Source organism: Myotis myotis, unplaced genomic scaffold (genome assembly GCF_014108235.1).
Source record: "Myotis myotis isolate mMyoMyo1 unplaced genomic scaffold, mMyoMyo1.p scaffold_m19_p_9, whole genome shotgun sequence".
In the NCBI taxonomy this organism is placed as follows: Eukaryota; Metazoa; Chordata; class Mammalia; order Chiroptera; family Vespertilionidae; genus Myotis; species Myotis myotis.
The window spans coordinates 62,434,720-62,449,969 of NW_023416401.1; the positions used below are offsets into that span (position 1 = coordinate 62,434,720).

General features: G+C 50.8%; 1 protein-coding gene and 1 long non-coding RNA gene across 4 annotated transcripts in view; one reads left to right on the top strand and one right to left on the bottom strand.

Moving 5' to 3' along the window:
- The window catches only part of LOC118663044, a 63,387-nt gene extending 55,673 nt beyond the window's left edge, over positions 1-7,714 (top strand). For 2 of the 3 annotated variants that reach the window (XR_004969974.1, XR_004969972.1), the window contains one exon: positions 7,507-7,714. This is a non-coding gene — a long non-coding RNA (uncharacterized LOC118663044). Of the gene's footprint in view, positions 1-7,503 lie in introns of all 3 variants that reach the window. The other variant, XR_004969973.1, reaches the window with a different exon arrangement.
- TCF15 (transcription factor 15) lies at positions 220-7,352 on the bottom strand. The gene is made up of 2 exons (XM_036322324.1): positions 6,428-7,352; positions 220-1,763 (listed from the first exon to the last, which is right to left on the bottom strand). Exons 1-2 carry the CDS (start codon positions 7,268-7,270, stop codon positions 1,689-1,691), a joined length of 918 nt encoding a protein of 305 aa, XP_036178217.1. The 5' UTR covers positions 7,271-7,352; the 3' UTR covers positions 220-1,688.
- Positions 7,715-15,250: the final 7,536 nt, after the last annotated feature.

Sequence of the window (15,250 nt, forward strand, 5' to 3'; positions counted from 1 at the left end):
GGGGGTGGCAGAGAGGATATGAGCGTGGACTTTGGAGCCAGACTTCAGTGGGTAAACAATGAAAGTGTTTGCTAAATAAATATAAACAATAGGCATATGAGCATACCTTTAGGAGAGGGCGCTGCCTGGCTCTGCAGCCTCTCCCAGCTCCTCTGCCTCCTGGCTTCTCTGATCCTGGCCGCACAGGGACAGAGCCTCAGCTGGAGAGCCAAGAACTCTGGGCTCCACTAGCCAGCTGTCCCCATCCCGGTCACAGCCGGACCTGTGAAATGGGGAAACACCAGCCTCCACCTCCCGGGGCTGCTGGGAGAACTGGGGACACAGGAGCTGGCACTGCATCTGGGGCGTCTCCAGCAGGGGAGGGGCTTTAAAGGTGGACAGATATCACATTGTCACCCTGCCACATGCCAGCCATGTACCTTTAGGCACCATAATTCCTCCAATCTCAATTAAAACAGGGGTAAGAATACTTCCTTTTAGTATACGTGGAAAACTGCGTGCCTACACAGCTGTTTGTCAAGACAGGAACAGGAGATGGGTTCAAGTACAGGCATACCTCGCTGTATTAACCTCACTTTATAGCGCTTCACAGATGTTTTTTTAAGGCAAAAACCTTCCACCAGCAAAAAGATGACGACGCGCTTTATCGCGATACTTGCTTTATTGTGGTGGTCTGGAACCGAATGTGCAATATCACCGAGGTATGCCTGCATCGTACATTCATAAAGTGCAATAAGCAGTCACTAAAGGAATAAGGGGACCCTTTACCTCTGTGATCTGATTTGAGATGACAGCCAAGTTAGATGAAAACAAAACAAAAAAGCAAGGAGCAGAAAGCATGTGTAACATGCTACCGTTTGTATAAAGAGTGGAAGAAAAAAGGTATTTTTTCCCTGTATTTGCTTGGTTATTCACGGGAAATGGGTATCATAACTGGTGGCTGAGGCTGCTGGCAGAGAGAAGTGGTAGGTGGATAGGTATCTGCTGGAGATACCCTTTGGCACTGACAATCTTTGTATTCACTATATACCTTCTTGTACCTTTTGAATTTTGAACCATATGAATGAATATATTCCTTATTAAAAAATGAATACAATTAAGATTTCTTTACCAACCACAACAGGTATTCAAGAAGACTCTGAGGAAAGTTTAGTTATCCCGACTTCTGGGGTCTTCCTGCATTCTCCCAACCCATTCCCTCCAGGGCACAGGGCAGCATTGGTGACATCGGTGCCTCTGCCAAGGTCTAGGAGAAGGGTCACCTCTGACCGCCGATGTCCCCAGACCCTTCCCTTCCTCAGCTGGGAACATCCTTTATTTAAAAATACCTTTTATTTAAACCCACCAATTCTCTCTCTCTCTCTCTCACACACACACACATTTACATACTCACTCACTCATGCACACACCCTCTGTCACCAACAATCTGTTTTTCCAAAAGTTCTGCCTTGTCTTTGACCAGCCAGGGCTGGGGCCAGCTGGATAGGTCTTCACAGCTCTCCACGGTGGGGTAGAGATGTCCCAGGGGGCCTGTCCAAAGGGTCACGGGCCCAAGCCATTGTCCTCTGGTCCCTATACAATCGAGGGGTAGGATCAGCTCCTGGGGCTTCTCCCCTGGTCAACCCGTGGCTGGCCTCTGGCTTCCTTCTCCAGGTCCTGCTTGGAGCAAATGCCACCGGGGTCCAGGCTCATCTCCGTGGCACTCGCAGGGGGGCCACCCCCCTCACCTTCAAGCAGCTGCCTCCCAGGTCACGACGGCCGCTCTACAGGAGGGAGAAAGAAGTGTTAGGAAGCTGGATCAGATCACAATGAACGCGGGAACTAACCTCTGCGTCCAGTAATACAGGACTTAATAAATACATCACAGCCACGCGATAAAGTTCTCTGCAGCATAAGGCAGAAGAAACTTTTTATGAACTGCTGTGGAATGATGTCGAGATAACATTATTTAAGGACAAAAGCACACAGAAACCTGTGTGCTGAAATGTCGAGAGAGAGAAGGGCACATAAGAAATTGCTAATAGATTTCCTCAGAGAAGAGGAATTTGATGGTGGGGAGACGGAATGGGAGAGGCATTTTTACCTTCCTCATTTCTTCCCTACGTGGTCAGTTGCTTTTTAAAAAGAATCCAATACATTTAAATATTTTACATTAAAGGGCAAAACAAAACCCACAGTGATGTTATCCCCAGTGCCTGGCTATATGCCCAATGGCTTACTCATTGACCTCAAAAGGAGACTATGGATTCCTCCTCCAGCCTTCATTCAGTGTGTTCCCTCTGCCAGGAAATATGCTCTCTGCTCCTGTCTCCCTGGGAAGGTTTCTCTATTCCTGCAACTGGCTAGCACTTCCTGCCTTTCCGGGGACATTTCACCAGGATATCTCAGAAGGGGGATGACTGGGTTTCTCTTTGTCTCCATCAGGCTGGGAGCTCGGGGAATGTTCTTCATTCTGTGACCCCAGTTCCAGCCCAGGACCTGGCATGTAGCAGGTGCCGAGTGATGTTGCTTGAATCAGTGGTAACCATCGGGAGACGAGCTAATGGTAGCAGCACTGGGGCCACCAGCCCTTCACCCCACAAGGGCATTTTCTACCCAATATCCTGAGGTCTGACACGTGGGTTTCATCCTCACTGTAAAGCTAGCGAGATCACAGACATTAAAGGTCTCCAGCTGTTGAGTGACTGGCCCAGAGGCACCCAGCCAGTTGGTAAAAGAGCTGGGCTGGAAATGCATGTTGTCCAACAGTCTGTCTTGTTTCCAGGACGTGATGGTGTCTGAAATCCCACTGTACATTCTCACCCTCTGTGCTTCACTAGGAGGTGATGGGACAGGCATCTTTCTCAGGCATCTAGAGAAAGAGCTGACCATCTGGGAGCTCTGCCCCCTGCTCCCCTCCGCCCTTGGGCCCAGGTTGGGGCAGATCCATCCAGATGTGAGCCAAGCCTCCCTTGAGGCTCTCTGGGCCCAGGGACAGCGTGTTCATTCACAGGCAGGGCTATTTTGAGGGCTGAGGCCACAGTCCCAGCAGAGCCTGGGGCTTGGGCTTCTCAGACAAACTCTGGCAGGAGTGTCGGAGAAGGGGGGATGGGGTAGGAGGAGGGTTTAGTGTTGAGGATGGGGATGGAAAACCAGCCTCCCACCCTTTCATCTATGTCTTCAGGAAGAGCCATCTCCACCCCGAGTCTGGTGGTCACTGAGAGACCTCAGTCCCATGAGAATGCTGGGACTGAACCTCAGTTTCTTCATCTATGAAATGGGGACAAAATTACTCTTACTTGCCAATGCAGCTGTGGAAGAAGCTTGTAAACTGCCAAAAGCACTTGAAGAGGCCCTGACTAGGCCTAGCTTCTATGTCTCTTAGGAACTCAGCGCCAAGGGCTCTGGGAAGCACCGTGGTTAGGAAGTGGGTTCCAGTGAGACAGATCTGAGCTTCAATCTCTGCTATGCCTTGGACTACCTGTTGGACCTCAGACAAATGACTTCACCTCATTGAGTCTCTGTTCCCCATGTGTAAAGTGGAGTTACTGTGCCGACTACACACATTAACCCTGATAAAGTCCTAAGCACGGTGTCAGGAACACAGTAAGTGTTCAGTGTTCACAAGTATTATCAACATCATCTGGTAATGGCACCTCCTCACCCTAAAGCCCTTGGTGCCACTTCTGCTCCATAGCTGAGACCATCAACTGGGGAGGGCCTTATAAGACAGTCCTATCCCACCCTCACCCCCTAGGTGATAAAAGGGGAAACAGCATAGAGACAAGAACTCCCTTTCTATCTCACAACTGTTACTTCTACCACAGAAGGCCTCCAGGGAACTGTTTCCATGGTGACCTCAACACCAGACCAGCCAGTGAAGGGATAGATAGGGTCTGGAGTCTTAGAGCTCTCTGGCCCCCCCAAAGCTCAGAAGGGAGCCTCCAGGAGTTCCCTAAGACAGGCCATTTCCTTCCAATCAAGTCTTTGAGGGGCCAAAGCTGGCCAGGATGGCCCCTTTCACCTATTCCCAGAGGAGCCTGTGGAGTTGAGAGCATGCTTTCTGTAGCCAAATTTGGCTGGGTTCTTGGTCCTGTAACAGATCCCAAGGAAGCAGCCAGACCCAGGCAAGGGTTCATGACCTGTGGGACAGACCTGAGACCAACTTACCTACGATGGGCGCATGATAGACACACCTTTTCCCCTAGGCCTGCAGTTACAGGTCCTCCCACACTAACTTTTTCCACGTCCCAATCACCCAGGCCTGAGTTCGAATCCTGGCTCCATCATGGGCCGTGTATATGAACCAGTGACAGCATCTCTAAGCAGGTGTGGATAACCAGAGCACCTCCTTTTCAGGCTGCCAAGGAGTGATAACCCGTGGCGAGTGCTTAGCACAGCAGATCAATGCTCAGCAAGACCGCTGTCACTGGCCAATCTCTGCCTCTCCTCTCTGTTCCACCACCTTCAACGTCTCCCCTGTTCCTTCTATAGGTCTAGGTCCAACTCGTGCTGTGCCCTGCTTCCAGAACACCTGTCCGTACTCCCTTATCTGCTTGACTTCATTCCCAGGCGTCCACCAGGAACTGAGCCCACTGGTTGTGGGCTACCTCTGGGCTCTGACAGTCCTGTTGTCTCTCCCCCTCCCCACCCTCAGGCCACAGCATCCCTGTCCTCATCTCCTTGCCCTTGGCCCTGACACCACACCAGGAGTCCTGACTGGTGAGTGAGGGTCCACAGCCTGCCTCTTTGGGAATGTTCTCAGAGCTGACAAAAGGCGGCTGTTGGGTAGTTAAGGTTTGCTGAACGACGACGGGACACAGCAGCGTGAAAGGCAGTCAGGGAGTATCACGGAGGGCCCTCCACACCCAGGCTGGCTTTTGAAGGCCCACTCCAACTTCCCAACTCAGTCGGAAGCACTGACTGGGGCCCACAGCTGAGAGCAGCAGGGACCCTCAGGGAAACTGAGGCAGCCATGGGGGTTAGAGGCCAGAATGGGAGTCTGATGAGCCGGAAGAGGTGGTTTGAGGCCAGGACACTGCAGGGCAGCCATGAGAATCAAAGACTGGGGAACTCATGCCCTTTCACTTTTGAAAAGGCGATGGGCCATTCTCGGCCTCCATTTCCCCAGACGTACATGGTAGCGGCGGGACTCCAGAGGTGTCACACAGACCAGGGTCCTTAATGCAAGCATAGCCCAGGCCAGAAAGGGGAAAGGCCTGGGATGAAGCAGGCTCCTTGGGGCCTGGGCAGGAGAACTAGCTTTTAGCCATGAGAGCCCCCTGGCAACCTCTGCTGCTACCCAGCCCCATTCGTCACCACCAGCCTGCTTCTCATCCTTACCCAGGACAGAGCAGAGGAGCTTAATTCCAGCTCGGCCAAGCCGAGTCCACAGTGCCCTTGCCCAACACTGCGTCCCTTTTGGGGTTGGGTGCCCCCAGGAAACCCCCGTCTTCACTCCTACTGCTCATCAGCTGGGCACCGCAGGCTCTTGGTTGCAGGTATGCATCCCCTTCTCAGTCACCTGCCTTGGATCAGGTCTCTGGATAGGAGACAACTGTTGCAAGGTCAGGGTAGCTCAGGCAAGCTCAGAATCTGCCTTCTGGCTTCCCAGCTGCATAAGTGCTGGCATCCCTGCCTCACAGCTTCACAGGCAGGATCACTACCAGCCTGATGAAGTTCTTGTGAAGGTTAAAAAAAAATAAATCAGGAAAGCATCTGGTACATAGGAAGAGCTCAATAAATGATGGCCTTTGTTATTATTTCCTCATGCCCTCTTCCTAGCACACCTTTGGGTGGCGGGGGGGGGGGGGGTGTCCTTGGATGAATTTTTAATGCAATACCTGACTAATTAATCAGGGGCACTGAGCTCTTTCCTTTTAGATTGTCAAAAAATAACAGGCCTGGCTGGCATGGCTCAGTGGTTGAACACTGACCTATGAACCAGGAGGTCATGGTTAGATTCCCTGTCAGGGCATAGACCCAGGTTGCTCCATCCCCAGTGTGGTGCGTGCAGGAGGCGGCCAATCAATGATTCCCTCTCATTACTGATGTTCCTCTCTCTCTCTCCCTCTCCCTTCCTCTCTTAAGTCAACAACAACAAAAATATTTTTAAAATGACAACAGCCAACACAACAATAGCTGTCTGGTGTGAATGAATCAAAATTTGGTCAGATCAACAAAAAATATGTTTTGGTAATTAGCTTATGTGTGCCATGAGATGGAAATGTTGAAGATCACTGTTCTCAAGCCTGCGTGTGCTCTGGGCTTTCCTGCACCCCTTCTGACCGGAGACATTAAGCAAGTGGTTCTGTTCCATACCAAACCCTGGGCTTGGAGGACCACACGCCCGACGAACTCCACGTTCACTGGGGTCTCCGGCCCTCTTTTGCTCCGTAAGAAGCCCTGACCCCCATGACCTCCCGCCCGCACTTGGCCGCGCACTCACCCCCTTGCGCTGGTTGCTGAGGCAGAAGGTGCAGATGGAGCGTGGCTGGCGGCCGCCGTCGGAGCCGGCGGGGACCGCGCTCTTGGCACTGCCGGCCGCTCGGAAGCAGGGCTGCCCGTCGTCCGCCGCGTCGCCCAGCAGCAGCACGTTGGCCAAGTGCGCGATGTAGCTGGACGCCAGGCGCAAGGTCTCGATCTTGGACAACTTGCGGTCCACCGGCTCAGTGGGGATGAGCGTGCGGAGCGCTGTGAAGGCCGTGTTCACGCTCTGCGTGCGGTCCCGCTCCCGCGCGTTGGCTGCCTGCCGCTGTCGCACCACCACCACCGGGCCCGCGCCGCCGCCCGCTCGCCGGCCGCCCCCGGGGCCCGGGCCGCGCCGCGCCGCCTCCAGGCCCTCGCAACAGCCAAATGACTGGTCGGAGGCGTCGCTCTCGCTGCGGTTCTCCTCGTCCTCGCTCAGCAGCCGCACGTCCGGGTACAGCACGTGCGCGCCGACGGGGCGCAGCAGCGCGAACGCCATGGGCACCGGGCCGCGTTCCTCCGAGCGCTGCGTCCCAACCTCGGCCGCGCCCCGTCGTGCGCTCCCGCGCGCTCCCACGGCCCCGCCGGCCGCCGCCTTATAGCCGAGGGAGGGGCCAACCACGCGGCCGCCCCGGCCCGAGCGGGTGGGCTCCTTCCTGGCCAATGAGGACGCGCCCGCTGTGCCCCGGCCAATGGCGACTCGCCCGCCGCCCCCGTTCCCCAGGTTGAAAGCGTCCCGGGAGCTGGTGGCCCGCCCTGAAAGCTCCCGGTCCCCGCGGGCGAGCCGGGCAAATGCCGGGAGTCTGAATGGATCGGGTGGCATGTGCGCAAAACGGACTTGTTATTCGCATCCTAAACCTGCAGAGATTGCGAACTGGTCCCTTCTCGCTGGGCTTCAGTTTCCTCGTTCGGTAGGGGCGTTGGGAGAAAGCAACTCAGGTTTTTGTGCCCTCAAATTCTAATTCTGTGGTTCTGAAACTTCCTTGCGTAAGAATTGGGAAAGGGGAGAAGGGATTTTGACAGTACAGATGCCTGATTCCTCCCATTCTGACCCAGCAGGTCTGAACCGGGGCCCAGGAATTTGCTGTACGTCCACGATGGTGATGTCCTGGAGAACACGTGGAGAAACACTGTAATCTTTCCAAATAAGGCGTCACATCCCGGAGGACAAAAAAACAACAAAACCAAAGCAAAGCAAGAACAAAACCATCAGTAGCTCCATTCATTCATTCATTTATTCATTCAATAAATATGTCTTAGGTCCCTCCTATGTGTCAGGCATGGTTTAAAGTCTGAGGATACAGATTTACACAAAACAAACTCTTTGCCTTTTACAGAGGTGACATTTTGGTTGAGGTCCTACTGGTGTCTGGCACCACTTTACTGATCTTTTGTGCTCCTCACTGAGGTCGTGGGTGAGTACCCCTGATTTCCAGATAAGAGCTCTGGCCTTTAGTCTTACAAGTGGTGTACGGGGGCACCTTTCCACCCATCCCTAGAATCAAATGCAAGTTTCTCTCCCTCTCTCCTCACAGTCACACCTTGGACAGCTGCAGACCCCCCTGACTTGTATACATACCTCCCACCTTTAACCCAGGCAGGTTCTTCTGCTTGGAATGTCAATCTCCTGCCCCCCACCCCCATCACACACACACACACACACACACACACACACACACACACACACACACACACAGGCTATCTTCCCTCTTGCCTTCCTTCCTTCAGGAAACCTTAGATTGTCCAGTCTGACACGTCTTCCTCCTCAGAGACGCTGGGAAGAGTTACTGAGCTGATGATGTCTGAGGTCCCTGTGTCACTCATGCCCCCTTCCCAGCTCTATCCTGGGGACTGGCCAAGACTGCATCCACTTGGCCTGGACAATAACTTTCTCTTCAGCTCTAATGGCAGCTCACGTGCCAGAGAGAGTGCAGGGAGTGGAGTGGAAAGGCTTCAAGGTACTTTCTGGCTCCATTTTCCTTCCTTTCTTGAAGATGCCTCCCAGCCCTGCCATGTGCTTTACCGACTTCCTTGACCCAGGCCAGCATGGGGGGTGGGGCTGGAGGGTGTCCCTTGGCTCCTGGGAGAGCAGCCCCTGAAGTCTTCAGGCTCCAGTGTCTGAAGAAAAGTCTGTTCCCACACCTGGCCCCCCCTACCCCTTCGTTTGACCATGACCTTGGCCAGGCTGGGCTTTACTGAGGCGGAGAAGGAGGTTGCACAGCCCCCTCTCCACAGGGCCAGTCCCACATGCAGCCCCAGGCCAGGCTGCTGCTTCCTGAGCCATGAATTATGACCGGGAGATTTCCTTCCCTGTCTGCGCCTCCTTACAGGGGCTCCGGCTCCCTTCACTTTCGCTTTCTCCCCCTTGGCCCCCTCTCTTCAGTTCTTCGCCTTCAGGTGGCTTGAAATTCCTCTGTCCAGCCCCCTCTCTTTCCAGCTTGATGGGAGAAGCCAAACAGGGCGTGAACTTGGCCCTGAAGGAAGGCGGGAGGGGGCAGACTTGGTAGGCTCATTCATTCATTTGCTCCACCAGCAGGTTTTGACACATGGGACCCTGGGAGTAAAATAAAATCATGAATGAGACTGAGCCTGGCCTGCTGCAGCCCAGAGGGGAAGGCAAGTTGTAAACAAAGAATTTCAGGACAATGTGGTTGGAGCAAGCCAGGGTCTGGCATCAGAGAGACGGTTCCGGCCCAAGGCTAACTGCTTCTTGAAGTCTCAGTTTCCTGCTCTGAAAACTGAAAAATGGTACCCATAAGTTGGGCTGGCGATGGCTCCCTGAGTTTCTGCCAAAAACGCCAGGGCCTGACCTTCACAAGCGCTCACGGTCTGAGAGGAGCTTGTGGTGGTGTGAGGGCGGCTGAGGGGCAGCTTTGACTCTGTGCTAGGCTTTGTTCGTGGGAGTGGGGTGGGGGTCCTGTCACATTCTCAGCTCACCCACACAGGAGGCTTCAGCTCCTGTCCTCTGCTCCAGGCACAATGGCCTCCTCCCTGACCCTGAAGCTCACCTCTGCCTGGCATGCCCTTTTTCCAGATAACTCCATATCTTATTCCCTTTTTTCCAGTCTTCCCTCCAATCTCGTCTCCTCGGGAGGCCTTCCCTGACCACTGGGACTAAAACAGCAACTGTCCCTTCCGTCTCCCAGCACCCTGCCTACGGCTCTCCTTCGCCCCTTTACCCCGCTTTACTTCTTTCTAGAGCGTTTTTTCACTGCTTTCACTCATTCATTCACACCTATTAATTGAGCACCTACTATTTCCCCAGCACAGTTCTCGGTTCTGGGACTATGGAAGTGAACATACTACAGATTTATTTGTTCACTAGAATGCAAGCTTCACGGGGCAGGGGCTTTGTATTTTGCTCATCTTACTCCCTTCCCATTACAATCTTCTGAGGTAGGTATTGTTTTTATGCCCATTTTACAGATGAAGAAACTGAGGTTCCGAAAGGGAAAAGTGACTTGCCTGAGGTCACACAGTGGGCCAGTGGAGGAGCTCAGGTCAGTTGGTCTCCTTCCCCAACCCCATGACCTCTCAGGCAGCCCAGAGGTGTGTGAGGGCTGAGTAGGAGTCCATCAGGGAAGAGGAGGACCTGCCTTTCTAACCAGGGCACCCTGGGTTTCAGTCCCGCTGAAATATTTGGAGTTCCTCTGAGGCAGTGGTTCTCAACCTTCTGGCCCTTTAAATACAATTTCTCATGTTGTGACCCAACCATAAAATTATTTTCATTGCTACTTCATAACTGTAATGTTGCTACTGTTATGACTCGTAATGTAAATATCTGATATGCAGGATGGTCTTAGGCGACCCCTGTGAAAGGGTCGTTCGACTGCCAAAGGGGTCGCGACCCACAGGTTGAGAACCGCTGCTCTGAGGCATCAGCTTTGCACATCACTGAGCCTTTGCCCAGGTGTCCTCCCTGCCTGCAGTGCCTGTCCCTTCAGGTCTGACCAGACAACCCTACTCAGCCAAAGTTCAGTGCCGCTTGTCTTCTCCAACTTTGGTGCAGTCTCGTAGTGTTGATCTCATTGTATTTTGACTTCTCTCCCCTCATCCCTGATTCCCCACTTCCATTTTCTATCCCCTACAGGGTACCCACTCCAATGTTTTTACTACTTTGTTTTTTTAGAGCTGCTTGGTTTACAACACAATTGAGAAGGTACAGAGATGTCCTACATGCCTCCTGCCCCCACACATGAATAGCCTCTCCGGTATTAACATCACTCACTCACCAGAGTGATACATATATTACAACTAGAGGCCTGATGCACGAGATTTGTGTACTGGGCGGGGGGAGGGGGGATCCCTCAGCCCAGCCCTCTCGAAGTCCGGGAGCCCTCCGGGGATGTCCAACTGCCAGCTTAGGCCTGCTCCCAGACATCCTTAGCGCTGCTGTGGAGGTGGGAGAGGCTCCTGCCACCACCACTGTGCTCGCCAGCCAGGAGCCTGGCTTCTGGCTGAGCAGCGCTCCCTCTGTGGGAGCACACTGACCACCAGGGGGCAGCTCCTGCATTGAGCATCTGACCCCTGGTGGTCAGTGCACAGGATAGCAACTGGTCATTCTGCTGTTAGGTCAATTTGCATATTAGCCTTTTATTATATAGGATTGATGAACCTACATTGACACATCATTATCACCCAGAATCCATAGTTTGCATTATGGTTCACTCTAGATATTGTACATCCTATGGGTTTGGACAAATGTATTCTGACATATACCCATCAAATACCCTAAAAGTCCTCTGTGCTCTGCCTGTTTACGTACCCCCATCCCTGCAACCACTGATCGTTTTGTCTCCATAGTCTTGCCTTTTCCAGAATATCCTAGAGTTAAAATCATAGTGTGGAGCCTTTTCAGATTGACTTCTTTCACTTAGTAATATGTATTTAAGCTTCCTTTATGTCTTTTCAGAGCTTGATAGCTCATTTATTTTTGGTGCTAAGTAATATTCCATTGACTGGATGTACCACAATTTATTAATCCATTCACCTACTGGATCGTAGCTTTGTTGCTTCCAAGTTTTGACAATTATGAATAAGGCTGCAGTAAACGTCTGTATGCAGGTTTTTGTGTGGACATAACTCCTTTGGCATGTGATTGCTAGATCATGTGATAAGAATATGTTTAGTTTTATTTATTTTATTTTATTTGTTTTGTTTGTGAATCCTCACCTGAGGATATTTTTTCCATTGATTTCTTTAGAGAGAGTGGAAGACAGGGGGAGACACAGAGAGAAACATCGATGTGAGAGAGACACATTGATTGGTTGCCTCCCTCATGTGCCCTGACTGGGGCTGGGTTTTGAGCCTGCAACCGAGGTATGTGCCCTTGACCAGAATTGAACCCCGGACCCTTCAGTCCACGGGCCAACACTCTATCCACTGAGCCACAATGGCTAGGGCAGGGTATGTTTCATTTTTAAGAAATCACAAATTGTCTTCTAAAGTGGCTGTACCATTTCACATTCCCGCCAGCAATAGATGAGAGCTCCTGTTGCTCCACATCCTCGCTGGGGTTTGTTGTCGTCATGTTCCGGATTTTGGCCATTCTAACAGGTGTGTGGTGGTATCTCTCCTTAATTTGCATTTCCCTGATGATGTATGATGTGGAGCATCTTTTTAAATGCTTATTTGCCATCTGTATATCTCCTTTGGTGAGGTGTCTGTTAAGGTCTCTGGCTTATTTTATAATTGGGTTGTTTGTTTTCTTATTGTTGCATTTTAAGTGTTCTTTGATTATTTTGGATAACAGTCCTTTACCAGATGTGTCTTTTGCAAATATATTCTCCTAATCTGTGGCTTGCCTTCTAATTCTCTTTATTTTTGTTTAAACATATTTTTATTGATATATATATATATATATATATATATATATATATATATATTAATTGATTTCAGAGAGGGAGAAGGAGAAAGAGAAACATCAACGATGAGAGAGAATCATTGATCGGCTGCCTCCTGCACGCCCCACACTGGGGACTGAGCCTGCAACCTTGGCATGTGCCCCAACTGGGAATCGAACCGTGACCTCCTGGTTCATAGGTCATTGCTCAACCACTGAGCCATGCTGTCTGGGCCTAATTCTCTTTATATTGTCTTATGCAGAACAGAGGTTTTAAATTTTAGTGAAGTCCAGCTTATCAATTATTTCTTTCATGGGTCATGTTTTTGATGTACCTTAAAAGTCAAAACCATAGTTTCTCTCCTATGTTATCTTTCAGGAATATTATAGTTTTGCGTTTTACATTTAGGTCTATGACCCATTCTGAGTTAATTTTCGTGAAGGGTGTAAAGTCTGTGTCTAGATTCATGTGCCTGCTTATGGGTGCCCAGTTGCTCCAGCACTATTTGTTGAAGAGACTATTTTTGCTCCATTGTGTTGCATTTACTCCCTTGTCAAAGGCCAGTTGACAATATTTATGGGGGTCTATTTCTGGGCTTTCTGTTCCAGGCCATTGTCCTATTTGCTTATCTTCTCGCCAATATTATAGCTTTACAGTACCTCTTGAGGTTGGGTAGCATTAGTCCGCTAACTTTGATATCCTTTAATATTGTGTTGACTATTTTGGGCTCACTCAAATATTTTTGATACCTGTCTTTAAATTAATATGTATCCTTATAAAATACAGTGGGGCCTTGACTTACGAGTTTAATTCGTTCCGTGACGGAGCTCGTAACTCAAATTACTCGTATGTCAAATCAATTTTCACCATTACAATGAATTGAAATGCTGGGCTGATGTTGTGGCGTTCACTGTGACGTTCGCTGTGCCGACTAGCGGTGGGGTATCTGAAGCTGGCTCGTAACCTGAATTTTAGCTCGCAACTCAAAGCAAAAAATTGGCTGAGAGACGGCTCGTATCTCGAAAAACTCGTTAGTCAGGACACTCGTAAGTCAAGGCCCCACTGTATATAGTGCTGATTTGTGTGAGTGGTTTATAAATTTGTGCAAATGGTCGTTTCTATAGACCTGTGTTTTTTTTTGTTATTTTGGTTACTCAACACTGTGCTCCGTGAGCTGAGTCTAACTGGAGCCACTGCTTCTAACTGTTGCTCAGAGTGCATGACGCGCGCACATAAATTCCCCATGTCTCCTCTTTCCATTCCTTTAGTGATGGACCCTGTGGCTACTTCCAACTCCCGCGTCCCCAGGCAAAGCTGCGAACTTCTGCTGCGTGACTTTCATGGACTCCTGTGTGTGTTTCTGGGATGTGCACCCAAGGGCAGGATTCCTGGGCAGGAAGGTTTATGCTTAGGCTAAGCGCCGTCTGCCTGCATGCTGGGGTGACTGCTGCAGCCCACGTGCCCACGGCTGGGCGTGAGAGACCGTTTTCCCCACATCATCCCTGGCACTGGAATCATCTGATCTCCTGTTTTAATCTGCATTTCTCTAGTGACAGAGAAATGGGTTGTTTTCCATCTCATTGTGTTGCCTCCTCCACTAGACTGTGCATTCTCTAAAGGTAGGGAATGTATTCCAGAACCCGAGACCAGAGCCTGGCACACTGTGGGCAATAATGAATACTTGTGGACTGACTGATTGACTGACTTCAAAGGCTAATACACAGCCTCCTACACCTACTTTGTACCAAACCTTGACCGAGATGGTGGTGGTACATGTGTGCATGTGTGTGTGCAGATGAGGGGACACATCAGTCCTACACCTCAATCTACTTGGAGAAAAAGAACAAAATAGTTAGAACGTATTGAAGGCCTACTTTTTTTGTCCAGGACTCATAGATATGTAATCATAACCTTAAGTTCAGCAAGATAAGTATTTCTCGCTCACATGCAAGGTGTTTGCAAGCATGGCAGATCTGGTGTGGTAGCCAGCCTCCCAGGCAGCCCTCAGTGATCCTTGTCTCCTGGTGTTCACCTCCCTGCATAGGCCCCTCTGAATCAGACCTGACTGTGTGACCAAAAGAATATGGCAACAGTCACAGCGTGTGACTCCCGAATCCAGCTGAGAAAGGCATTGAGCTTCTGCCCGTTCTCTTGAGTCACTCACTCTGGGGATAGCAGCCACCATGACATGAGGACACTCAAGTTGTCCCGTGGAGAGGTCTATGGAAAGGGGAACCGAGGTCCCCAGCCTACAGCCAGCACCAACCTACCAACCATGTAAGTAAGCCTCCTTGGATATGGACCCTGAATTTCTGGCCCACAGGAACTGCGAAAAATAACTAAGAAAGATAAAGATATCATTGGTGTTGTAAGCCCCTACGTTTAGGGTATTTTGTCAAACAACATTAGGTAACAAAAGCAGGTGGTATCAGGGACCCGGGCTCTGTCTATCTTTTTGCTCCACCATATGTGGCTTCCACTCCCTAGGTTGTCTCATGGACCAATGTGGCTGCTGGAGCCATCTGGTCTGCCTTCCAACTGGCCAAAAGGACAAAGAGGCAGAAAAAGGAAGGGCACACTTCACCCTTTGAGGACACCTGTCTGGGAGTTACAGTCTCACGTCTGCCCGTGCCCCATGGGCCAGACCGTGTCCTCTGACTACACTGTCCCGGAAAGGAGGCTGACAAACAGTCTCCATCGCACACGGCCTCGCCGCCAGCCGAACTCTAGGTTTCCATTAGCAAAGAAGGAAAATGGGTATCGGGAAGCAATGGTGATGTTGATAACACTGCAGGTGTTATCTCTGGACATAACACAGGGTCACGGGGCTCAGTTAGAGATGCGGGAGCCGGGCAGCTTAGGTTCAGCTCTGCCACTTACCAGCCAAGTGGTGTTGGGAAATTTATTGAATTTCTCTGTGCCTCAGTTTCCTTGTCTGTAAAACAGGGATCATAATAGAG

Bases quoted from the DNA above. Each gene is read 5' to 3' on its own strand.
- TCF15 (XM_036322324.1), bottom strand. From the start codon at position 7,270: ATGCCACCCGATCCATTCAGACTCCCGGCATTTGCCCGGCTCGCCCGC. The intron at 1,764-6,427 runs GTGAGTGCGCGG...TCCCTCCTGTAG, and splicing joins TCAGCAACCAGCGCAAGGGG to AGCGGCCGTCGTGACCTGGG.